The sequence below is a fragment of the Coregonus lavaretus genome, assembly GCF_964263955.1.
Source record: "Coregonus lavaretus genome assembly, chromosome: 11".
NCBI classification, from domain to species: Eukaryota; Metazoa; Chordata; class Actinopteri; order Salmoniformes; family Salmonidae; genus Coregonus; species Coregonus lavaretus.
This window is the reverse complement of record NC_139998.1, coordinates 10,949,499-10,977,019: the sequence shown is the minus strand read 5'-3', so window position 1 is coordinate 10,977,019 and position 27,521 is coordinate 10,949,499. Positions and strand designations below refer to the sequence as shown.

The 27,521-nt window shown below is 45.6% G+C and overlaps 1 protein-coding gene across 1 annotated transcript in view; it reads right to left on the bottom strand.

The window, feature by feature from the left end:
- Positions 1–27,521, bottom strand: part of LOC311137210 (hepatocyte growth factor receptor-like) — a 99,432-nt gene that overhangs the window by 36,605 nt on the left and 35,306 nt on the right. Inside the window, exons 5-10 of the mRNA XM_084171570.1 lie at positions 26,533–26,709; positions 25,264–25,424; positions 24,477–24,582; positions 24,057–24,193; positions 23,733–23,897; positions 17,736–17,838 (exon numbers count right to left, since the gene is read on the bottom strand). Of these exons, the coding sequence (XP_084027696.1) occupies positions 17,736–17,838; positions 23,733–23,897; positions 24,057–24,193; positions 24,477–24,582; positions 25,264–25,424; positions 26,533–26,709 (849 nt within the window). The remainder of the gene's footprint in view (positions 1–17,735; positions 17,839–23,732; positions 23,898–24,056; positions 24,194–24,476; positions 24,583–25,263; positions 25,425–26,532; positions 26,710–27,521) is intronic.

Sequence of the window (27,521 nt, the reverse complement as noted above, 5' to 3'; positions counted from 1 at the left end):
TGCTACATCCTCTGACGAACCATCAAACAAAGCGTCAATACAGGACTAAGATTGAATCATACTACACTGCCTCCGATGAAGTGTCAGTGTCTGACACTGAAGCATGCATGAGAGCACCAGCTGTTCCGGATAACTATGTGATCACGCTCTCCGTAGTCGATGTGAGTAAGACCTTTAAACAGGTTAACATTCACAAGGCCGCAATGCCAGACGAATTCTCAGAGCATGCGCTGACAAGCTGGCAAGTGTCTTCACTGACATTTTCAACCTCTCCCTGACCCAGTCTGTAATACCTACATGTTTCAACAAGACCAGCTTGCCCCATAGGACTCACATCTGTAGTCATGAAATGCTTTGAAAGGCTGGTCATGGCTCACATCAACACCATCATCCCAGAAACCCTAGACCCATTCCAATTCACATACCGCCCCAACAGATCCACAGATTATGCAATCTCTATTGCACTCCACACTGCTCTTTCCCACTTGGACAAAAGGAACACCTACATGAGAATGCTGCACATTGACTACAGCTCAGCGTTCAACACCATAGTGCCCTAAAAGCTCATCACTAAGCTAAGGTCCCTGGGACTGAACACCTCCTTCTGCAACTGGATCCTGAACTTCCTGACCGGATGCAACCAGGTGGTGAGAGTAGACAACAACACATCCACCTCGCTGACTGCTTCAATACGGGGGCCCCTCAGGGGTGCGTGCTTAGTCCCCTCCTGTACTCCCCATTCACCCATGACTGCATGGCCGCGCATGTCTCCAACACCATCATTAAGTTTGCCGACGACACGACGGTAGTAGGCCTGATCACCTACGACGACGAGACAGCCTATAGGGAGGAGGTCAATGACCTGGCAGTATGGTGCCAGGACAACAACCTCTCCCTCAACGTCAGTAAGACAAAAGGAGCTGATCATGGACTATGGAAAACAGAGGGCCGTACACGCCCCCATTCACATTGACGGGGCTGTAGTGGAGCGGGGTGAGAGCTTCAAGTTCAATCGGCGTCCACATTACTAAGGATCTATCATGGTCCAAACACACCAACACAGTCATGAAGAGGGCTTGACAACGACTGTTCCTCCTCAGGGGGCTGAAAAGATTTGTCATGGGCCCTAAGATCCTCAAAAAGTTTTACAGCTGCACCATCGAGAGCATCTTGACTGGCTGCATCACCACTTGGTACTGCTTGGCATCCGACCGCAAGGCACTACAGAGGGTAGTGCGTACGGCCCAGTACATCACTGGGGCCAAGCTCCCTGCCATCAAGGACCTCTATACCAGACGGTGTCAGAGGAAGGCTAAAAAAATTGTAAAAGACTCCAGCCAACCAAGCCAAAGACGGTTCTCTCTGCTACTGCATGGCAAGCGGTATCAATTCAGTACGCCTGAAACCAACATGACCCTGAACAGCTTCTACCCCAAAGTCATAAGACTTCTAAACAATACGGCTAAATAGCTAATCAAATGGCTACCTGGACTACCTTTTTTGCACTAACTCTCTTGCACTGCAAACACACAGGACTCTACACACACCCACACATACTTACACTGACACCCCAACACACACACACACACACACACACACACACACACACACACACACACACACACACACACACACACACACACACACACACACACACACACACACACACACACACACACACACACACACATTTGCATGCTGCTGCTACTGTCTATTTTCTATCCTGTTGCCTAGTCACTTTACCTATACCTATAATAAGCATGCACCCATTAAGTAAATGACTGTAAAAACTGTTAAATCCCTGTGGATTGATGAGGAATTGGAAAATGGTATGGTTGAGAGGAATGAGGCAAAAGGAATGGCAAATAAGACTGGCTGCACAACCGATTGGCAAACATATTGCAAACTGAATAAAAAGAAGAAGAAACAACACTATGAAACAAGGATAAATTACATAAAGAATGATAGTAAAAAGCTTTGGAGCACCTTAAATGAAATTTTGGGAAAAAAGGCAAACTCAGCTCCATCATTCATTGAATCAGATGGCTCATTCATCACAAAACCAACTGATATTGCCAACTACTTTAATACTTTTTTCATTGGCAAGATTAGCAAACTTAGGCATGACATGCCAGCAACAATTGCTGACACTACACATCCAAGTATATCTGACCAAATTATGAAAGACAAGCATTGTAATTTTGAATTCCGTAAAGTGAGGGTGGAAGAGGTAAACAAATGATTGTTGCCTATTAACAGTGACAAGCCACAGGGTCTGACAACTTGGATGGAAAATTGCTGAGGATAATAGCGGACGATATTGCCACTCCTATTTGCCATATTTTCAATTTAAGCCTACTAGAATGTGTGTGCCCCCAGGCTTGAAGGGAAGAAAAGGTAATTCTGCTACCTAAGAATAGTAAAGCCCCCTTTACCTGCTCAAACAGCCGACCAATTAGCCTGTTACCAACCCAAATTGTGTTTGACCAGATACAATGCTAATTTACTGTAAACAAACTGACAACAAACTTTCAGCATGCTCATAGAGAAGGACATTCAACAAGCACAGCACTTACACAAATGACTGATGATTGCCTGAGAGAAATTGATGATAAAAAGATTGTGGGGGCTGTTTTGTTAGACTTCAGTGCGGCTTTTGACATTATCGATCATAGTCTGCTGCTGGAAAAACGTATGTGTTATGGCTTTACACCCCCTGCTATAATGTGGATAAAGAGTTCAAATCAAATCAAATTTTATTGGCCACATGCGCCGAATACAACAGGTGCAGACATTACAGTGAAATGCTTACTTACAGCCCTTAACCAACAGTGCATTTCTTTTTAACAAAAAAAGTAAAAATAAAACAACAAAAAAAGTGTTGAGAAAAAAGGAGCAGAAGTAAAATAAAATAACAGTAGGGAGGCTATATATACAGGGGGGTACCGGTGCAGAGTCAATGTGCGGGGGCACCGGCTAGTTGAGGTAGTTGAAGTAATATGTACATGTGGGTAGAGTTAAAGTGACTATGCATAAATAATTAACAGAGTAGCAGCAGCGTAAAAGGATGGGGTGGGGGGGCAGTGCAAATAGTCCGGGTAGCCATGATTAGCTGTTCAGGAGTCTTATGGCTTGGGGGTAGAAGCAGTTACTTGTCTAACAGAACACAGAGGGTGTCACGCCCTGGCTCTGGGACTCTGTTATGTTGAGCCAGGGTGTGTAGTTTCCATGATTTTGTGTTCTAGGTTCATTATCTAGCTGATGTGTTTTCTATGTTGGCCGGTGTGGTTCTCAATCAGAGGCAACGTGAATCAGCTGTTGATTGTTGTCTCTGATTGGGAACCATACTTAGGCAGCCTGTTTTGCCACAGTGTTTGTGGGATCTTGTTCCGTGTATGGTTAGTGTTTGTAACCAAGGACGTCACGTTATCGTTTTGTTGTTTTGTTTGTTGTGGTGAATTAATAAAAAAGTATGTTCACTCATCACGCTGCGCCTTGGTCCACTGTGTTTGACGATCGTGACAGAAGATCCCACCATAACTGGACCAAGCAGCGTGTCCAGGAGCCAACGCCAGAGGTGAATCTAGCGGATATCCACCTCGACTGGGTCAAGCAGCGTGTCCAGGAGCCAACGCCAGAGAGGACTCTAGCGGATATCCACCTCGACTGGGTCAAGCAGCGTGAGGAGGAGAGAGGTTGGACGTGGGAGCAGAGGAGCGAGAGTCTGGCGAGAGCCATGGAGGCCTGGTCCACGGGGAGGAGAGACGCCCAGAAATGTTTTAGGGGGGGGCTCACGCCGTGGACGACGGGGCAGCAGGAGGTCGGGATAGAGTGGTTCAGCGGGTTGGCAAGGGAGGCCGCCAGGTTACGGGAGTCACTGGTCACCAGGGGGAAGGAGAATGTAGAGGCACGGCGAGAGGTACTGGGGTGTGTTGCCAGTCCAGTCCGGCCCGTTCCTGATCCCCGCGTAGGGCCAGTGGTGTGTGTCCCCAGTACGGTCCGGCCCGTTCCTGATCCCCGCGTAGGGCCGGTGGTGTGTGTCCCCAGTACGGTCCGGCCTGTTCCTGCCCCTCGCACCAAGCCTATGGTGCGCGTCGCCAGCCCGGTCCGGCCCGTTCCTGCTCCCCGCACCAAGTCAGTGGTGCGCGTCGTCAGCCCGGTCCGGCCCATTCCTGCTCCCCGCACCAAGCCTGTGGTGCGCGTCGCCAGCCCGGCCCGGCCTGTTCCTGCTCCCCGCACCAAGCCTGTAGTGCGCTTCGTCAGCCCGGTTCGGCCTGTTCCTGCTCCCCGCACCAAGCCAATGGTGCGTGTCGCCAGCCCGGCCCGGCCTGTACCTGCTCCCCGCACCAAGCCTGTGGTGCACATCGTCAGCCCGGTCCGGCTCGTTCCTGCTCCCCGCACCAAGCCTGTGGTGCGCGTCGTCAGTCCGGCACAGCCCGTGCCTGGGTCACCGGTGCCTGGTCAGGTACCGGTCAGCTGCTCCACATCGGAGCCTAAGCAATCCGCTCCACCGATGTCCAGTCCAGCTCCAGCCAGCGGGGCCAGACCGGACCCGGGGCGCTACGGGGGGATTGTTGGAGGGTGGTGGTCAAGCCCGGAGCCGGAACCGCCTCCGAGGAGGAATGCCCACCCGGCCCTCCCCTGTTCGGTTTATGTTTGGCGCGGTCGCAGTCCGCGCCTTTGGGGGGGGGGGTACTGTCACGCCCTGGCTCTGGGACTCTGTTATGTTGAGCCAGGGTGTGTAGTTTCCATGATTTTGTGTTCTAGGTTCATTATCTAGCTGATGTGTTTTCTATGTTGGCCGGTGTGGTTCTCAATCAGAGGCAACGTGAATCAGCTGTTGATTGTTGTCTCTGATTGGGAACCATACTTAGGCAGCCTGTTTTGCCACAGTGTTTGTGGGATCTTGTTCCGTGTATGGTTAGTGTTTGTAACCAAGGACGTCACGTTATCGTTTTGTTGTTTTGTTTGTTGTGGTGAATTAATAAAAAAGTATGTTCACTCATCACGCTGCGCCTTGGTCCACTGTGTTTGACGATCGTGACAGAAGGTGTTCTTTAATGGAAGCCTCTCAAACATAATCCAGGTAGAATCAGGAATTCCCCAGGGCAGCTGTCTAGGCCTCTTGCTTTTTTCCATCTTTACTAACGACATGCCACTGGCTTTGAGTAAAGCCATTGTGTCTATGTATGCGGATGACTCAACACTATACACGTCAGCTACTAAAGCAACTGAAATAACTGCAACAAAGAGTTGCAGTTAGTTTCGGAATGGGTGGCAAGGAATAAGTTAGTCCTGAATATTTCCAAAACTAAAAGCATTGTATTTGGGTCAAGTCATTCACTAAACCGTAAACCTCAACTACATCTCGTAATGAATAATGTGGAAATTGAGCAAGTTGAGGTGACTAAACTGCTTGGAGTAACCCTGGATTATAGACAATAATGTGGAAATTGAGCAAGTTGAGGTGACTAAACTGCTTGGAGTAACCCTGGAATGTAGACTGTCATGGTCAAAGCATATTGATACAACAGTAGCTAAGATGGGGAGAAGTATGTCCATAGTTAAGCGCTGCTCTGCCTTCTTAACACACTATCAACAAGGCAGGTCCTACAGGCTCTAGATTTGTCGCCCATAGAATACTCTTCAGTAGTGTGGTCAGGTGCCACAAAGAGGGATTTGGGGAAATTGCAGTTGGCTCAGAACAGGGCAGCACGGCTGGCCCTTAAAAGTACACGGAGAGCTAACATTAATGACATGCATGTCAGTCCCCAAGTCCAGAACAGACGATGGGAGGCGCACAGTACTACATAGAGCCATGACTACATGGAACTCTATTCCACATCAGGTAACTGATGCAAGTAGTAGAATCAGATTTTAAAAAACAGGTAAAAATACACCTTATGGAACAGCGGGAACTGTGAAGCAACACAAACATAGACACATGCATAGAAACGCACGATAACATATGCACTATACACACGTACACATGGATTTGGTGTTATAGATATGTGGTAGTAGAGTAGAGGCCTGAGGGCATACACTTAATATGTTGTGAAATCTGTTATGAATGTATTGTAATGTTTTTTAAATGTATAACTGCCTTAATTTTGCTGGACCCCAGGAAGAGTAGCTGCTGCCTTGGCAGCAGCTAATGGGGATCCATAATAAACTACAAATACAAAAATACAAATACAAATATGTACAGTACATAGCTACCTCAATTACCTCGTATCCCTGCACATCGACTCGGTACTGGTACTCCCTGTATATAGCCATGCTATTTTCTACTCCCTATATACTGTATATAGCCATGCTATTTTTACTCATTATCTTTGTTTGTTATTCACTTTGTGTTTATTCCTCGTGTCACAGTATTATTATATATATTTTTCATCTTATCTTTAACTCTTCATTGTTGGAAATGGACCCGTAAGTAAGCATTTCACTGTTAGTCTACACATGTTGTCTACGAATCATGTGACAAATAACATTTGATTTGATTTGATTTTGAAGGGACCACAATGGAAATAAGTCCTTGACTTTATTGTGTTATCCCTGACAAGTTTTTTTTTTAGTGTGTATATGTGTTTTTTTAAACTGTCAAATAAAATCTATCTGTCCAACCCAGCTGTGAATATGGTACAAAGGGTGGTAGAGGGACAGTTTCACACCATTCCATACTGATTAAATTTTTTGTCCAGCCTACTCATGAGAGTTCAACCAGTCTGTGAAGGCAGTGTCAGGTGCAACACCTGTGTATTTCTCAATTTGTTTGTTAGACAATAACGGATTGCATGGCATGTCCCTTACAAATAAATATCAAAAATCACATGTGAAATAGATGTTTTCACATGTTGAGCTTAAATGTCACATGTGAAACCATATTTTCACATGTATACATTTTGAGTTCACATGTTAACGCCACCTTTTCACATGTGAGGAGAATAACATGTTTTCACCTCACATGTGAATTGCAGTTTCATGTGTGCAATTTGCCATTTCACATTTAAGAAAACTCCACATGGGAAAATCTCACTTTCACATGTGGAATTGCAAGTTCACGTGAAAAACAATCACATGAAAATTAAATTAGCAGTTTCACATGTAAGAAAACTCCAACTGTAAAAATCTCACTTTCACATGTGGAATTGCAGATTCACATGTGGGGTTGAAATAATGTTAATGGTTTACGTTCAAATGGCGACATAGTTCTGCTGTATGAAGGTCACTGCCTGTTAAAGGGGCAATCCTCAGTTGCTACATCCATTTTTGGACTTATAAATTAATGATATGTATTGATTCTTGAAGAATATAACGTATAAATGCCTCATGAGCTTAATTCAACTGCCGTACCCCATCAGAACCCAAAACATAATCTTGTTTTACTCCAATGTTTGTCAAGAAAGTAAATATGAACAACCACTAAAACATGGTTAAAACTATAATTTTGATATCATGGATAGTCCTTGCATCCAGCGGAGTCTATAGATTTGAGAGTGATTGCATTTCTCCAGCCCCAGCCCCATCCCTCAGCTTTTTACTGAAACTGTGGCAGGGAATAATAGTTTAAGAGAGCCTGGCCTTTGCTTTCGCTGCCTTTTTCCCAGTTGCATGTTTTGGCACATTTATTCAAGCAACATAGCACCCTGCATCCCACTGCTAGTTTGCATCTGAAGCTAAGCAGGGCCGGCCCTGGATGGGAGACCAGACGTAGCTGGAAGTGGTGAAAAATAAACATGTTAAAAATAAACATGTGTCCGAAAACCAGATGTGTTTTTTCACATGTTATTTTGTAAGGGTACCACTACCACTACCCTAAAAACTAACTTAGATACATTCACACACTCAATCACTTTTCTGGTAATGTATCCTCCCTCTTTTCTAATTTGACAAATGATAAACAGAGAGAGAGAAAAGAAGGGGATGCGTTGTAGTAGGAGTGCAACAAGGGCCCTCATCCAGAACAGAAGACTAAAGACTGCGTCCCAAATGACACCCTATTCCCTATATACTGTAGTGCACTACTTTTGACCAGGGCCCATAGTGCACGATATAGGGAATAGGGTGCCATTTGGGACACAGTCTAAGAGCTAAAGTGGTGAAGTGGTGGAAATTGGTCTAGATGCCAGTGATGACTGTATCCTCCGGCATCTCTTCTTTTTACAGTAACCTGGTCTGGACCCCAAAGAGCAAGCAGGAGCAGAGGCAGACGCACAGTGGCCAGACTATTTGGCTCTAAGCTTTATGCTTTTGGTGTACCAGCGGCAAACTTTTCTGGAACCTGGAAGTGTTTTAATAAACCTTTCAATGACTCGTCAATACGTTGGCTCTAACAAAGTGATTGAACTCCAATTCCCATGAGTGTCAAATCAAATCAAAATGTATTTGTCACATACAAGTGTTTAGCAGATGTTATTGTGGGTGTAGCGAAATCCTTGTGCTTCTAGCTCCGACAGTGCAGTAATATCTAACAAGTAATATCTAACAATTTCACAACATATACCCAATACACATAAATCTAAGTAAGGAATGGAATTTAAGAATATATACATATATGGACAAACAATGACAGAGTGGCATGGACTAAGATACAGTAGAATATTATAGAATACAGTATATACATATGAGATGAGTAATGCAAGATATGTAAACATTATTAAAGTGACTAGTGTTCCATGGCCAGTGATTTCAATAGGCAGCAGCAGCCTCTAATGTGCTAGTGATGGCAATTTAACAGTCTGATGGCCTTGAGATAGAAGCTGTTTTTCATTCTCTCGGTCCCAGCTTTGATGCACCTGTACTGACCTCGCCTTCTGGATGATAGTGGGGTGAACAGGCAGTGGCTCGGGTGGTTGATGTCCTTGATGATCTTTTTGGCCTTCCTGTGACATCGGGTGCTGTAGGTGTCCTGGAGGGCGAGTAGTTTGCCCCCGGTAATGCATTCGGCAGACCACAACACCCTCTAGAGAGCCCTGCGGTTGCAAGCGGTGCAGTTGTCGTACCAGGCGGTGATACAGCCAGACAGGATGCTCTCAATTGTGCATCTGTAAAAGTTTGTAAGGGTTTTAGTTTCCAAGCCACATTTCTTCAGCCTCCTGAGGTTGAAGAGGCTCTGTTGCACCTTCTTCACCACACTGTCTGCGTGGGTGGACCATTTCAGTTTGTCAGTGATGTGTATGCCAAGAAACTTGAAGCTTTTCACCTTCTCCACTGCGGTCCCATCGATGTGGATAGGGGGGTGCACCCTCTGCTGTTTCCTGAAGTCCACGATCATCTCCTTTGTTTTGTTGATGTTGAGTGAGAGGTTATTTTCCTGGCATCACACTCCCAGAGCCCTCACCTCCTCCCAGTAGGCTGTCTCGTCTTTGTTGGTAATCAAGCCTACTACTGTTGTGTCGTCTGCAAACTTGATGATTGAGTTGGAGGCGTGCTAGGCCCCGCAGTCATGGGTGAACAGGAAGTACAGGAGGGAGCTGAGCACGCACCAGTGTGGGGCCCCAGTGTTGAGGATCAGCGAAGTGGAGATGTTGTTTCCTACCTTCACCACCTGGGGGCGGCACGTCAGGAAGTCCAGGACCCAGCTGCACAGGGCGGGGTTCAGACCTAGGGCCTCGAGCTTAATGATGAGCTTGGAGGGTACTATGGTGTTGAATGCTGAGCTATAGTCAATGAACAGCATTCTTACATAGGTATTCCTCTTGTCCAGATGGGATAGGGCAGTGTGCAGTGTGATGGCGATTGCATCGTCTGTGGATCTATTGGGGCGGTAAGCAAATTGAAGTGGGTATAGGGTGACAGGTAAGGTAGAGGTGATATGATCCTTGACTAGTCTCTCAAAGCACTTCATGACGACAGAGGTGAGTGCTACGGGGCGATAGTCATTTAGTTCAGTTACCTTTGCTTTCTTGGTTACAGGAACAATGGTGGCCTTCTTGAAGCATGTGGGGACAGTAGACTGGGATAGGGAGAGATTGAATATGTCCGTAAACACACAAGCCAGATGGTCTGCGCATGCTCTGAGGACGCGGCTAGGGATGCCATCTGGGCCGGCAGCCTTGCTGGGGTTAACATGCTTAAATGTCTTACTCACGTCGGCTACGGAGAAGCTTGTCTGGAAGTGAGATGTTGGTGTTGCACACACACACACACACACACACACACACACACACACACACACACACACACACAAACACACACAGGCCCTGTTCACACACACAAGCTGCACTAGAGGATCGAACAAAAGCAAGCAATCACAATTGAGTCTGGCGAGTGTGTGTGTGTGTGTGCGCTTTTCTCCTCTTTCCCCTCTTGGCATCCCTCATTCTGCCTGTCACATCTGACTTGACATGGCATTTCTTTCCTCTAACACAACTAGCGTGGAGAGTCACTGGCCCAGATTTCTGCTATGCTTGTCATTTCGGCTCTTTGCGTCTAACTGGAGATTTGGGAACTGGTGCGGACGGGTTCTAGAAGTATTTCTTGATATGATAATGGGTCGCAGGGAGTTATTGTCAGTCAGTCCCCATGTTTCCTATATACAGCAATCTGGTGTTCCTTATGAAACTTTTTGTGTGTTTTCAACAAAGGCTTCCTGAAAGTGCACTGGCAGCAGATACTTCGAAGCCTCCTGGTCCACACACAGCTGTGGCATGGACAAAACCAGTTCAACTCTGTCCAGAGTTGAGAGTCAAGTGTAAATGTTTGCTGTGTGGTTAGGGGCCATTGATATTGTATATTTATCTAGTTGACCACTAAAGCAAACACGTCCTTGAGTAAAGATATCCTACACAGAGAGACATCAAGCCCAAAGTAACCATGGCCCAATAAATTACCCCAAACACGTTTCTTTACTCGTCTTTCTGCACCACAGTCACATGTCCTTTCTGCTAAGACATTTTATTAGGTGGCATGTTTTTATATATCACGGCAGGAGTGGGATATATATCACACAATCAATCAATAAATCAAATGTATTCATAAAGCCCATTTTACTTCGGCAGATTCAAGTGTTATTAGTTGTATGTACGGGATACACATGGTATACATTGTCCAGTTGTCACAACGTGCATTTACAGTCAACTGGTCTGGACCCCAAAGAGCAAGCAGGAGCAGAGGCAGACGCACAGTGGCCAGACTATTTGGCTCTAAGCTTTATGCTTTTGGTGTACTAGAGGCAAACTTTTCTGGAACCTGGAAGTGTTTTAATAAACCTTTCAATGACTCGTCAATACGTTGGCTCTAACAAAGTGATTGAACTCCAATTCCCATGAGCGTCATTGTTGCTAACCACAGTAACCATGGGTGGAATAGCAGGCCTGGTTTTAAGTGTTACAGAAACTTCCTGTTAGCAGTTCATTTACCCTGAACAGACTTCCAAACCCTGGTCCGTGTTGAGCAATAACACAGATGGAGTGCAAACACACACACACGCACACACGCAAGCATGCACACACACACACACACACACACACACAGGCCCTGTTCACTCACACACAACCTGCACTAGAGGATCGAACAAAAGCAAGCAATCACAATTGAGTCTGGCGAGTGTGTGTGTGTGTGTGCGCTTTTCGACAGGGAGCAACTAAACGGGTCTAGAAGGTAAAATGGTCCCCTGGAGAGGTTAGACAAATATCCTGTGAATTAGGGGAAACATCAGTCAACCACTACTCATTATATGGCAAAGATTCATTGTTTCATAAATCTCCTCTCGCTTGGCCTGTGTGGGTAGACTGATCTGAATGACCGTGGATCGGGAGGGAGCAACTGTGAATACAATTACTTGTTAGTTTATATTGTAGCTCTGATTATCACTGAACCGGCAACCATGTACTCCCAAGATGGAGACAGCAACCATAGTGCAATTGTACAATTGTAAACTCTCTGAAACGTGTTCAGTATCCTGACCAAGGGCTAACAATGCCAAACAAAGCTGTCTTATAAGATACCAAGTGTTACCAAGAAGCTAAGGACTCAAGCATGTATCTGTTATACATGTTAGCTAAGATCGACAGATAGCTAGTGTAGCTGTATTGGGTCACTAAAATATCTTGAACTAGCCAGGGGGAAACGGAAGGTGGGGGAAGAGGCCTCACACTTGCCCCTCTCAGGCCTCCCCTCAGGCTGGGAATTGGCCATGCTGCTGAGAGGGTAAGACATGGGAAAGGCAGACCAGACCTAGGTTTTCAGTTGACATGGAACACCCCCATGTATGAATTCCTCCAACAGGTGTCTGGCTGGTTAATGGATCGGTAACACTTTCTATGAGGCGCACACACATACCGCCTTAGTTTATTTATAATGCTGTATGATACACTTTTAGTGTATTATAACACAGGGGATGGGAAAGGCAGACCTGGGCTGTGTTGACATGGAACAACCCCCCCTTTATGAATCCTTACCAACAGGTGTCTGGCTAGTCTAGTGGATCCTCTAGTAAAACTAACACTGTACGACCGCAAACGCCACTTCCCCATCAACCTCTCCACACAACCCTCTGGTATCTCACTCTGTACTGAATGTGAATGGGCCCTGGCCGTAGTAATGTGAAAATTCACACTAACTCAGATCTATGGCTCCATCCCTCTTTTTTTCGGCCCCTTTGGCTTTTTGACCATGCCAGCTTTTCCCTGCGGATCGTAAAATAAAAAAACATTCCTTTCATGTTAGTGGGAAAGCTGAGATTGCTTGAGCCTCAGCTTTACTTCAGATCTGAGAAACAGATATCAAGTCAATGCTGGACGTTTTTTTTCCTCTCTAACTCCTTTCTCTCATGCTGTTGTCGAGGCCCCAAATCTCATTGTTGTTCTATGGAAGAGTTGTTTTTCTTCGCTTCTAGACCTTGTTGGTTTGAAATCTATGGATAGTGGATCACGAGTGTGTGTATTTGTGCTGTGCATGACTGCAAGTGTGTGGTGTGTGCATGTGTGCGTGTCAGCATGCATACTGTATGTGCACAGTATCCTGCATATGTGGAGTATATTATGGACTCCTATTCCAACCATAGTCCTACTATATGTTACTGGCTGACAGTCAGCTAGGGGTCTGTGCTGTCAGGCTACCCACAGTCAGGAGATTAAACTGTACACGGACCACAGTTTTATTTTCCTCTTTCCCTTTCTTTACTGAACAAACACAGAGCTGCTGTGGTGGTGGATGATGACAGACCTGCTCAGATTACTGCTCAGGCATTCATACACTGCCGGTCAAAAGTTTTAGAACACCTACTCATTCAAGGGTTTTTCTTTATTTTTACTATTTTCTACATTGTAGAATAATAGTGAAGACATCAAAACTATGAAATAACACATATGGAATCATGTAGTAACCAAAAAAGTGTTAAACAAATCAAAATATATTTTATATTTGAGATTCTTCAAATAGCCACCCTTTGCCTTGATGACATCTTTGCACGCTCTTGGCATTCTCTCAACCAGCTTCACCTGGAATGCTTTTCCACATATGCTGAGCACTTGTTGACTGCTTTTCCTTCACTCTGCAGTCCGACTCATCGCAAACCATCTCAATTTTGTTGAGGTCGGGGGATTTTGGAGGCCAGGTCATCTGATGCAGCACTCCATCACTCTCCTTTTTGGTAAAATAGCCCTTCACAGCCTGGAGGTGTGTTGGGTCATTGTCCTGTTGAAAAACAAATGATAGTCCCACTAAGCCCAAACCAGATGGGATGGCGTATCGCTGCAGAATGCTGTGGTAGCCATGCTGGTTAAGTGTGCCTTGGGTCTTCCATTCCTGTGGTGGTCCTCATGAGAGCCAGTTTCATCATAACGCTTGGTAGTTTTTGCGACTGCAATTGAAGAAACTTTCAAAGTTCTTGAAATTGTCCGTATCGACTGACCTTTATGTCTTAAAGTAATGATGGACGTCCGTTTCTCTTTGCTTGTTTGAGCTGTTCTTGCCATAATATGGACTTGGTCTTTTACCAAATAGGGCTGTCTTCTGTATACCCCCTCCTACCTTGTCACAACACAACTGATTGGCTGAAACACATTAAGAAGGAAATAAATTCCACAAATTAACTTTTAAGAAGGCACACCTGTTAACACTTTTTTTGGTTACTACATGATTCCATATGTGTTATTTCATAGTTTTGATGTCTTCACTATTATTCTACAATGTAGAAAATAGTAAAAATAAAGAAAAACCCTTGATTGAGTAGGTGTTCTAATACTTTTGACCGGTAGTGTATATCCAGGGGTGTTCTCTTTGGAAACAGTGATCCCTCTCTCTCTATCTCTCTCTCTTCTCCGGCAACCCCATGTTCTGGGTCAAAATAATACTGTACCTTATACCGTCTCTTCTTAGAGAATGCCTCAACTCATCCTGGTTACTGTAAAGAATTTAAGAGGCAACAGCTGGAGCATTAGGAGACTAGAGCATTATCCCCTATCCTCCTAAATCATTAGAAATTATACCCCATGTTGTTAAACAGTACAGGTCCCTGTCTTGTCTTGCCTGGTCCACTGTCAGCCAGTCAGTATTCTCTGGGGCTTTGGCTATTAGATTAATGGTTGGAATGGAAAGGAAATAAGATAGTTTGAACATGGACAAACTCAATGCATGCATTGAGCCACACTTACAGTGAGCACCATAATTCATTGGACAGTGACATTTATTTTGTTATTTTGGTTCTGTACTCTAGCACTTTGAGTTTGAAAGGATACAATGACAATGAGGGTGAAGTGCAGACTGTCATCTTTAATTTGAGGGTATTTTCATACATATCGGATGAACTGTTTAGAAATTATAGAAGCTTTTGTACATGGTCCCCCCTATTTTCGGGCATCAAAAAACATTGGACAGTTTAACATAATGTAGAATAAAGTAATCATTGTTCATATTTGGTCGCATATCCTTTGCATGCAATGACTGCTTGAAGTCTGTGATGCATCGACATCACCAGATGCTGGGTATCTTCCCTGGTGATGCTCTGCCAGGCCTGTACTGCAGCCATCTTCAGTTCCTGCTTGTTTCGGGGACTTATTGCTTTCAGTCTCCTCTTCAGCATGTAAAATGCATGTTCAATTGGATTCAGATCCGGTGATTGACTCGGCCAGGCAAGGATTTTCCACTTTTTGGCCATCAAAAACCCCTTTGTTGCTCTAGCAGTATGTTTAGGGTCATTGTCTTCTTGCATTATGAAGTGCCATCCAATGAGTTTGGAGGCATTTGATTTTATCTGAGCAGATAAAATATTTCTGTAGACTTCAGAATTCATTGTTCTACTTCTGTCTGCAGTCACATCATCGATGAAGACAAGTGAGCCTGTTCCACTGGCAGCCATACAGGCCCAAGCCATAACACCCCCTCCACAATGTTTCACGGACGAGGTGGTATGCTTGGATCATGGGCATTTCTTTTTTTTCTCCACACTTTCGTCTTTCCATCACTCTGGTACATGTTAATCTTTGTCTCATCTGTCCACAATACTTTTTTCCAGAACTCTTAGGGCTCTTTTTAGGTGCTTTTTAGCAAACTGTAATCTCGCCTTTCTGTTCTTCAGGCTTATCAGTGGTTTGCATCTTGTAGTGTACCCTCTGTAGTCCTGCTGGTGTAGTCTTCTACGTATGGTAGACTTTGACACATCTACACCTGCATCCAGGAGAGTGTTTTTGATCTGTTGGGCTGTTGTCAGGGGGGTTTTCTTCTCCATAGAGAGTATTCTCCGGTCATCCACTACAGTGGTCTTCCTCGGTCTACCGGGTCTTTTGACATAATTGAGTTCACCGGTTGTTTTTTTCTTGTTAATGATGAACCAAACTGTTGACTTGGGCATGGCCAGCATTTTTGCAATGTTCCTGATTGATTGATTTTCATTTCTGAGCCTTATGACGGCCAGCTTCATTTGCATCGACACTGCTGTCTTCCTCATGTTGTCACACCCCAACAACAACCTCCAAAGGCAATAGCAAAGTCTAGAATCAATACTATTCGTCAACAGCTCTCCTGCATTCACTAACGACACAAATGAATACACCTGCCTAACAACACACATCTGTGAAGCCAATTTAACAAATACTTGTAGTACCTTAAAATGGGGGGACAATGTACAAAAGGTGCTGTCATTTCTAAACGGTTCTTCCGATATGTATGAAAATACCCTCAAATTAAAGCTGACAGTCTGCACTTCACCCTCATTGTCATTGTATCTTTTCAAACTCAAAGTGCTAGAGTACAGAACCAAAATAACAAAAAAAATGGTCACTGTGCAAAGAATTATGGTGCTCACTGTATATACTCCATAGTTGTACCAAGATTGGTCCCATTTCTATTCAAGTCTATTGAGAAAATGGGCTGAAATTCTAAGCACAATAAATTCCATGGAAAATGTTCTAAGTCTCCAAATCTGAACTTTCAAATCATAAACGTATAATAGCAATGTTATTGGTAGTTGAATTGATACTGAGGCATATTATGAGGACACCCGCTACCATGTGTCCCCTTCCCTTCCTCATCCCTCACCCCCATCTGATCACTCCTCGCCTGTTGTCTCTCCTGACCCCAGCCCTCCCTGGGGCTCTATAGAGCACCAACCTCATCACAGGTCACACCAGGAGGGGGTCAGTGAAAGGGAAACTGAAAGGCAAGCTGGTGTGTGTGTGTGTGTGTGCTTGATGTCAGTGGGTGGGGGTTGGTTGTAGCTTAGCTGATACAGATACAGTGGTCTGGGGTAGAGGGGGTTGTGAGGGATAGAGAGGGATTTTGTTTGGTTGAGATTTGAGATAAAGTGAGAGCAGTGTGTGTGTGTGTTTTTTGCTTGAGTGTGTGTTTCTCCTAAGGGAGTCATGACTAAACCTGCCAGAGTGTGCCTTGCTATCACGCTGAAAGATAACATCTTAATAAAGCACTACCTGTCCACATAACATCAGAGGCCACTTGTATGTAAATTAGTGTTTGTTGTGGTTCAGGGAACAACATGTCACAATGTGGGCCAACCCCAAGTCAACCAACCACCAACCCCCAACACTAAGGTGTACCCGTTTTTCCCCCAATTTTTTTCAAGACAGAGGGTAACATTTAAAAAACAACTGCAATGAAACCTGAATTTCTAGACAGTTATCATGGGTTCCTTATAAAAGTGGAACGAACAGAGAGTCAGGTCAGGGGTTCTTTAGTGCTGTGGTAACTGTGGTAACAATGATAGTGCCTGAATACATGTGTACGTACCACAGCTTTCCTAGAATAAGGAGAATCAACACAGATTGAAGAGATTGAGGCCATGGTTGTGTCCCAAATAGCACCCTATTCCCTATGTAGTGCATAATAAACCATGGTTGTGTCCCATAGGGCTCTGGTCAAAAGTAGTGCACTATATAGGGAATATGGTGCTATTTGGGATGCAGTAAGATAATCAACCCAGATTGAGCAGATTGAAGCCAGATAATAAACCAAGTCAGCTACTGTAACATTACTGTGTGACTCAGAGGTGATGACTCTATCGCATATGGAGCGTAGATTTTCCATTTCCCCTCCATCCATTCATACAAATCTATCTAGCACTGTTCCCCTAATATTTCACTTATTTGCTCCTCTTTTCAGGGGGGCTTAATGACAATACCAGCCATACGGTTTGTGCGACGGGGGCCTGGAGGTATTTTGTTTTTGAACAGGCACGAAGATCTCCGGTTGGTCGTCTCGACAGAAGGACAGACACTCAATGGGAAAGAGGTCTTCCTAAACCTCAATCCTAGTTCAATAAAGGTTAAGACACTCACCACAGTGTAGACCTTGCCGTCCTGGGCTGTGGGGATGAGCACCATCTGAGGCGGGGAAGCAGAGTGAAGGTAGAAGCCCTGGGCCACCACAGTGCTGCCTCCGCTATTGGGGACACAGAGAGAATACCAATAAATAATGACACAGTGTGATCTCTATGGGGAAAATGGCAGTTAGTGATTAGTCACTAGCTGCCTATAGGCCGTTATCAATAAAACGTCACAATAAGGTACAGAGCGTTCGATTTGCCTGCAGAAAACCTAAAACAATTTACAACTGCGTGACATTTTCAAGGGATTGTTAAATAAATGTTAACTATTTGGTTGTACCTCTTGAAAACATAGTCATAACTACAAATGTATTATTATTCCATGCAAAACAATTGCGCACATTTAGCTCAATCATCAGAGTTGTACAGCAAGTAACTGCATGCTTTTCATGATCAGTAAACATCAATTCATCCTGTAACATATGCCACCATTCATTGGATATTTGAGTGATATACAGTAAAATAAAAGTGAACTACTGTATAAGTGACAAGTAGGCTATGAGTGGTTTACGTTAATTTCCCATCCTTTGTGAGATCTGCCTGTCACGACTCCCGCCGAGGCTGCCCCCCCTCCTGGTTCGGGCAGGCTTCGGCGTTCGTCGTCACAGGAGTACTAGCTACTGCCGATCCCATTCTCATCACTCCACTTGTCAATTACACACACCTGGTGCTCATTCCCCTAATTAGTATGTGTATAAGTGTTCCCTCTGTTCCCCTTGTCTTTGTGAGTGATTGTTTTGTTGTGAGAGCGTGTAGCTCGGTTGAGCTACATTTCACTGTTATTGCCAAGGTGGATGTTTTCCCTTGTACAGTTTCGTTTGACGCTTGGGGTGTTTGATTTATGCAAATGAGTTAAACTCTGGACTTCTGTATTTTACCTCCTGCGCCTGACTCCTTCTTTCACACCTCGTCACAGGAGCATTTGCCGATATACTGCTAGCTGATAATGTTTACTTTGCAAGCTACTGATATAAACTGTAAAGGTTGGCTAAACATAGAGGTAAGTAGACCTAATGTACTTTTTTCTCCAACCAATGTAGGCCTACTAACCAAGTTAGCTAACATTATCCCCTTTTCAACATTGTTTTTAAGAGTGTTTAATCACGATTGCTGCTGACAGACATGATAGGCTACATTTATTGATGGATCACTTCAATTTGGCTAACTAGCTAATAACAGGTCACGCCAATGTGGCTAGTTAACAAGCTAGAAGGCTATATCCAAATATTGTTTGATTTGCTTGCCATCTATAGTGGTGATGACAGTAATCCGACTGACAACGTTACTAAGCTGAGGACTTGCCGATGTCAAGCACTTTCCAAAAGCCTAATCTCTGATGAAGCAAGCTAAATGACACGTTGTTTGCTTAGCTAGCTACATGCCAAATGGATAGGCTACCCTCACGTATCTGAAAATACATGATCAATTTATGTTTTCTGATCATAAAAAGCATGCAGTTACTTGATGTATAACTCTGATGATAGATGTGGAATAATCGGAAATGTGTAGTTCTGACTATGCTCTTCAAGAGGTGATGATATTCAAACCAAATAGTTATGACATTTATTTAACAATACCTTGAAAACGGCACGTAGTTGTCAATGGTTTTAGCGGAGTAGGGGGTCTTCTTGCCCCCCAGCAGCCAAATCTATTTTTATTTAATGTGTCCCTCTTCGCCCACTTATCCTTTATGAATGTCTCTCTCACTTTCTCCTCTCCTCTATATACCACACACTGCTACCAGTTCTTTCTCTCTGTGACTTCTCTGTTTTCATAAACTCCCCCTGCAATCTCTCATTCTTTCTCTGACACCTGTATCCTATGGAACCTCTTCCTATGGATAATAATAGTTCTCTTTCCCTAGCTGCCTCTGTCAACACCTCCTTATTACACTCCTGTTATTGCTCTATGGCCTGCCTTCCTCCTAACTAACAAACTAACTAACTTATAAGTCATGTAGATGGGTGGCTCCTGGAGTAAGTAGTCATGCTGTACTTCGCTCCGCAGGTAATATGACACATTACATTACAATGGAACGATTTGATTAGTGTAATGTTAGCTAGCTACATAGTTGTCTTTGTATCAAAGATGAAGGTGTAGTATAGAGAAACTATCGAGGTTAGCTGGCCAGCTACATTCGTTCACAGCGATGCCGTTTTTACAAACAAAGTCAACACCGCAGCCATTGCAAGCTAGCCAACACTACCAGCTAGCAGTACTGTAGCAACTAAATACAATATCATTTTAGCCAGCTACATTCGTTCGCAGCGACGCCGTTTTTCAAACAAAGTCAACACCGCAGCCATTGCAAGCTAGCTAACACTATCAGCTAGCAGTACTGTAGCAACTAAATACAATATAATTGTAGTCAATGAGAATTTTGCAACACAAAGCTTCACTTTCTGAACATTCGAGATGTGTAGTCCACTTGTGTAGCTAGCATGACTGACTTTGTCCTAGCTCGCCAACATTTAATTATTTCTGCGTTATGAAAGGAACTAGACACGGACACGAATGATCTGTTTTAGTGTGTTAACACACTATTGGTAGTTTTTGTAACCAAGTATTGGTGCTAAACTGTGTGTTATTGGATCCTAGCATGCTAGTTAGCTATGGCGTCATAGGATACGGTGCCCTGGGCGGTTTCACGGAAGAATACTGTACCAAGTTAGCTAGCTGAATAAACTAAGTTAGTCTATTCCTAGAAACATTGAACCGCTGTAGTTTACATCAATTATAATTTCTAAAGTGGAAGTTGGGAGAGTTATATTTGAGTGTTTCAGTGAATGGTAAGTGAGGGAGGCCCCGCTCTCTCGCTTTCCCAGATGTTTAGTTAATTTTATTCCGATCTCTTTTGCATTATTGTAGCCTTTTCTGTAGCCTGTCAACTATGTGTCTGTCTATCCCTGTTCTCTCCTCTCTGCACAGGCCATACAAACCGCGTGGCTGCTGCCACTCTAATCTGGTGGTCCCTGCGCGCACGACCCACGTGGAGTTCCAGGTCTCCGGCAGCCTCTGGAACTGCCATTCTGCGGCCAACAAGGCAGAGTTCATCTCAGCCTATGCTACCCTCCAGTCCCTCCACTTCTTGGCTCTGACAGAAACATGGATTACCACAGAAAACACTGCTACTCCTACTGCTCTTTCCTCGTCTGATCATGTGTTCTCGCATACCCCGAAAGCATCTGGTCAGCGCGGCGGTGGCACAGGAATCCTCATCTCTCCCAAGTGGACATTCTCTCTTATCCCCCTGACCCATCTGTCCATCTCCTCATATGAATTCCATGCTGTCACAGTCACTAGCCCATTCAAGCTTAACATCCTTATCATTTATCACCCTCCAGGTTCCCTTGGAGAGTTCATCAATGAGCTTGACGCCTTGATAAGTTTCTTTCCTGAGGATGGCTCACCCCTCACAGTTCTGGGTGACTTTAACCTAACTACGTCTGCCTTTGACTCATTTCTCTCTGCCTCCTTCTTTCCACTCCTTTCCTCTTTTGACCTCACCCTCTCACCGTCCCTCCCTACTCACAAGGCAGGCAATACGCTTGACCTCATCTTTACTAGATGCTGTTCTTCTACTAATCTCACTGCAACTCCCCTCCAAGTCTCTGACCACTACTTTGTATCCTTTTCTCTCTCACTCTCCTCCAACACTACTCACTCTGCCCCTACTCAAATGGTAATGTGCCGTCGCAACCTTCGCTCTCTCTCTCCTGCTACTCTCTCCTCTTCCATCCTATCATCTCTTCCCTCTGCTAAATCCTTCTCCCTCCATTCTCCTGATTCTGCCTCCTCAACCCTCCTCTCCTCCCTTTCTGCATCTTTTGACTCTCTATGTCCCCTATCCTCCCGGCCGGCTCGGTCCTCCCCTCCTGCTCCGTGGCTTGACGACTCATTGCGAGCTCACAGAACAGGGCTCCGGGCAGCCGAGCGGAAATGTAGGAAAACTAGACTCCCTGCGGACCTGTCATCTTTTCACTCCCTCCTCTCTACATTTTCTTCCTCTGTTTCTGCTGCTAAAGCCATTTTCTACCACTCTACATTTCAAGCCTCTACCTCTAACCCTAGGAAGCTCTTTGCCACCTTCTCCTCCCTGCTGAATCCTCCTCCTCCTCCCCCTCCCTCGTCCCTCTCTGTGGATGACTTCGTCAACCATTTTGAAAAGAAGGTTAACAACATCCAATCCTCATTTATTAAGTCAAATGACACCGCTGGTCCTGCTCACACTGCCCTACCCTATGCTTTGACTTCTTTCTCGCCTCTCTCTCCAGATGAAATCTTGCGACTTGTGACGGCCGGCCGCCCAACAACCTGCCCGCTTGACCCTATCCCCTCCTTTCTTCTGCAGACCATTTCCAGAGACCTTCTCCCTTACCTCACCTCGCTCATCAACTCATCCTTGACTGCTGGCTATGTCCCTTCCGTCTTCAAGAGAGTGAGAGTTGCACCCCTCCTCAAAAAACCTACACTCGATCCCTCCGATGTCAACAACTACAGACCAGTATCCCTTCTTTCTTTTCTCTCAAACTCTTGAGCGTGCCGTCTCTAGCCAACTCTCCTGCTATCTCTCTCAGAATTATCTTCTTGATCCAAACCAGTCAGGTTTCAAGACTGGTCATTCAACTGAGACAGCTCTTCTCTGTGTCATGGAGGCTCTCCACACTGCTAAAGCTAACTCTCTCTCCTCTGCTCTTATCCTTCTAGACATATCTGCTTCCTTTGATACTGTGAACCATCAGATTCTCCTCTCTACCCTCTCCAAGTTGGGCTTCTCCGGCCTGCTCACTCTTGGATTGCGTCCTACCTGACAGGTCGCTCCTACCTGGTGGCGTGGCGAGAATCTGTCTCCGCACCACGTGCTCTCACCACTGGTGTCCCCCAGGGTCAGTTCTAGGCCCTCTCCTATTCTCTCTATACACCAAGTCACTTGGCTCTGTCATATCCTCACATGCTCTCTCCTATCATTGCTACACAGACGACACACAACTAATTTTCTCCTTTCCCCCTTCTGATAACCAGGTGGCGAATCGAATCTCTGCATGTCTGGCAGACATATCAGTGTGGATGTCGGATCACCACCTCAAGCTGAACCTTGGCAAGACGGAGCTGCTCTTTCTCCCGGGTAAGGACTGCCCGCTCCATGATCTCGCCATCATGGTTGACAACACCATTGTGTCCTCCTCCCAGAGTGCAAAGAACCTTGGCGTGACCCTGGACAACACCCTGTTGTTCTCCGCTAACATCAAAGTGGTGGCCCGATCCTGCAGGTTCGTGCTCTACAACATTCGCAGAGTACGACACTACCTTACACAGAAAGCGGCACAGGTCCTAATCCAGGCACTTGTCATCTCCCGTCTGGATTACTGCAACTCGCTGTTGGCTGGGCACCCTGCCTGTGCCATTAAACCCCTACAACTTATCCAGAACGCTGCAGCCCGTCTGGTGTTGAACCTTCCCATGTTCTCTCATGTCACCCCGCTCCTCCGCACACTCCACTGGCTTCCAGTTGAAGCTCGCATCTACTACAAAACCATGGTGCTTGCCTACAGAGCTGTGAGGGGAACGGCACCTCCTTACCTTCAGGCTCTGATCAGACCCTACACCCAAACGAGGGCACTACGTTCATCTACCTCTGGCCTGCAAGGCCCCCTACCTCTACGGAAGCACAGTTCCCGCTCAGCCCAGTCAAAGCTATTCGCTTGTTCCACCCCAATGGTGGAACAAGCTCCCCCAGGACAGCGGAGTCACTGACCACCTTCCGGAGACACTTGAAACCCTACCTCTTTAAGGAATACCTGGAATAGTCTAACAGTAATCCTTCTACACCCCCCCTCCCCCAGTGGTGGTTGTCCCACTGGCTATCCTAAGTTGAATGCACCAATTTGTAAGTCGCTCTGGATAAGAGCGTCTGCTAAATGACTTAAATGTTAAATGTAATATAAAGTACCTGATGAAGGATCGTGTGGGCTGGATGCTAGAGATGAGAGGGTCCTCGTTGTAGGTGAAGAGTACAGGAGCCTCCCGGACCACAAAGTCCACCCTCACACACACCGCCTGGAGGGACGGGGCCGACTGGGCAGGGGTCCTGCACATCAGCATAGTACCTGATACACTGGAGAAAGAGACAGAATACACACCGGCATATTAGTGAGAGTGCACACATACATATACACAGTTCCTCACATATGGATAATAAACCAGACCGTTTAAATATTGTTCACATATACACACACAAGCATTTTTACTCAAAGCAGAAACATTAGGTACTCACCTCAGGATCTCACAGGTTGTGTTCCCCACAGTGACCTGTCTGGTGTTGCCACTGTCTAAGAAAGAGCCTCTGATGGTGAGCATGGTGCCTCCTGACTTAGGACCAAATGCAGGGAAGATCTCCCTGATTACTGGGTTCTATATGAGAGAGACAGGAGGGGAGTAGAAACCACTTCAAACCCAACAACAACCACAACTACAGTTTATATGCAAATCAGTCAGTTACTGTAAGTAATCAATCTGTCCATCCATCTGACATACTGTACCTACAGTGTATATGACAGTGGGCACCAACTGTAGTCGTGGAGAGCTACAGAGAGATAACCAAAGCCTGCATTTTAGCTCTCCAGGACCAGGGTTAATGACTACTGTCACTGAGTTCATATTGTGATTGTGAGTGGAGACAGCATTCGGTTCTTACCACAAAGGTGAATCCCTGTGTTTGGGCCATCTCCTTGCCACTGTGGACCTTCACCACACTACTAGCCAGAGACGAGTTCACAGGAGACGCCGGAACACACACCAACCTACACACACAGAGATGTGTACACACACACACAGGCACGCACACACACACACAATTCAATAAAACATGATTTATCCCACAAGAGAGGCACAAGAACACCAACAACAAACATTTTGTGCTCACTCTTGTTGGAGTAAGCAAGCAGTTAACCTAATTTGATGATAACTTTACTACGCAGCAGAAAAGCACAAAGAGGCCATCTTTCGGGGGGGGGGGGGGGGGGGGGGGGTTCAATCTTCTATACAATGAGTTGACTATAAGTGGGGGGATGTTTGGTAACAAGGGCTTTTGAGTTAAACGCTGCTATCTGGCATGGCCTCTTGGATTGGAAAGAGTGAAATTTTGTACGCAGCCATTCTCCCATCAATTTAACACTTAGTGAAGTCATGAGTAGAATGCAATGCGATGTAGGAATGCGCCCCGGCACTTGGAGTCCTCATTCTATGGCGCCATTTCCTTAACATTCTTCATTCAACTGTTTAGCCCTCTCACCCTTATCCCAATGCATGATTAAACAGTAAACACTTGCATGCATGCACACACAAACACAACCCCACACCACCCACCCACTGACTCTACCCATAAGCATGCACGCACTAACACCCCCCCCCCCCCCCCCCCCCCCCCCGCCCCTACCCTCCCGCATACACACACACCCCCATCCCAGTCTGTCCTCCCTAACCTGTTGCTGTTGCTCTCTCGTTTCAGTAGTTTACAGGGTGCTCCGGCCACGTCCAGGCTGATGAGTGTGTGGTCAAACCTCTCCGTCTTGTTGAAGCCAAAGTTCCTCCCACACACCGTCACCTTGGTGCCCCCTCCCAGGGGGCCGTTGGATGGGGAGATCTACACAAACACAATAACAACCCTAAGACAACCTTCAAACAACCTCCAAACAATCAGATAACAAAGAAAGAGAAAACCCTGTACTTCTAGTTCCAGGTGATGGTTTTGGCAGTAACAACTAGTATCCAAAAACAAGTGTAAAAACCACACAAAAGAAACGATAGGCGACCAGACAGACAACCTTTAAACTATCCTTAGACAACCTTTAAACAACAATGGCGTCGCTTACAAGCTCTCCAGTAAAAACATGACTGGCTTGTTCACAGCCAAATCCCACTGTGTCACTGTGTAATGTATCCAGGTTACTGGTGGGATCTTTGTTGCCATACTTGCCAAAAGGGTATATGGCATACAGTATACTGTACAATTAGCTACCGGTAACTGCCAAAATAATGGAAAAACTTGAGTAAATGAGAAATACAAAGTATATTGAAAGCAGGTGCTTCCACACAGGTGTGGTTCCTGAGTTAGTTAAGCAATTAACATCCCATAATGCTTAGGGTCATGTATAAAAATGCAAGGCAGGCCATTATCTTGGACATTATTTTGGCTACCATGGCTATGCCCCCATAGGATGACAATGCGCCCATCCACAGGGCACGAGTGGTCACTGAATGGTTTGATGAGCATGAAAACAATGTATGCCATGACCGTCTCAGTCACCAGATCTCAACCAAATTGAACACTTATGGGAGATTCTGGAGCGACCCCTCAGACAGCGTTTTCTACTACCATCAACAGAACACCAAATGATGGAATTTATTGTGGAAGAATGGTGTCACATCCCTCCAATAGTGTTCCAAACATTTGTAGAATCTATGCCAATGTGCATTGAAGCTGTTCTGGCTCGTGGTGGCCCAACGGCCTGTTAAGACACTTTATGTTGGTGTTTCCTTTATTTTGACAGTTATCTGTATGGCCTCAGATGACTCTAGTCACTAGCAGCTTGTCTTTGTTTATGTAGACACTCACAGTATGGCGTATTGCAATAAAGACCAAAACAACAACACAGTCCCAGTGTTTGGGTCAGAGGGAGTGACATAGGGGTTGTTGTGAAATGTTGTGCTTGTGGACAATAAAGCTATTTGAACTTGAACTGGCTAGTTACCGTGGTAATGACGGGAGGACAGGAGTCCTGGGTCCAGAGGGAGGTTGGGTGACACTGGGCTGACCTGGTGCAGCGGCCGTCACACCAGCCACATCCCATAAACCCTGGCGCCAGCAGGCAGGAACTACACATCCACTGCTGCTCACAGCCAGGACCAATCAGAGGGACCTTGGTGATCTGGGGGCACACACGACAGCCAATCAGAATACAGACTAAACAAAATCAAGTTTGTTTCGTACATAAGAATGCTGTGGGTTTGATTCCTGCATTGGTCACATACAGTAACTATGTGTCACTTTGGATAAAAGCATCTGCTAAGCTAAAATACCTTAACATTACTATTATAATATTATTGTGAGGAGGTGTGAATGACGGAGTCAGGCGCAGGAGGTAAAACACCGAAATCCAAAGTTTATTCAGTGTACATGAATAAAGCGCAGCAAGCGTTATCCCTCTCGGATACGCACCAGGTTGTACGCACTCCTGAGATCTAATTTAGTGAAGAAGCGCGCTCCATGCAATGACTCAACCACTGACGGAATGAGGGGGAGAGGATAACTAAATGTAATCGTCTCCTTGTTCAGTGGTCAATAGTAAATGCACGGGCGCAGACCGCCGTCTTTCTTCTTCACAAAAAATTAACTTGAGGAGGCGGGGGAAGTGGAGGGACGTATGTACCCCTGGCGCAGGGACTCGGTGACGTAAGTCTCCATAGCCTCCGTCGCCGCCTGCGACAGGGGATACACATGACTTCTGTGAGGTACAGCGTCTACCCGAAGGTTTATTGCGCAATCCCCCGCCCGATGAGGTGGCAATTTAGTTGCTTTATTCTTGGAGAAAACTTGTGCCAGATCATGGTATTCGGGGGGAATGCGCACGGTGGAGGTTGCACCAACGGAAACACCAAGACACCTACCCTGACACTCTCACGACCACCCCGTGAGAACCCTCTGCGGCCATGAGAAAGTGGGGTTGTGGAGTGCTAGCCA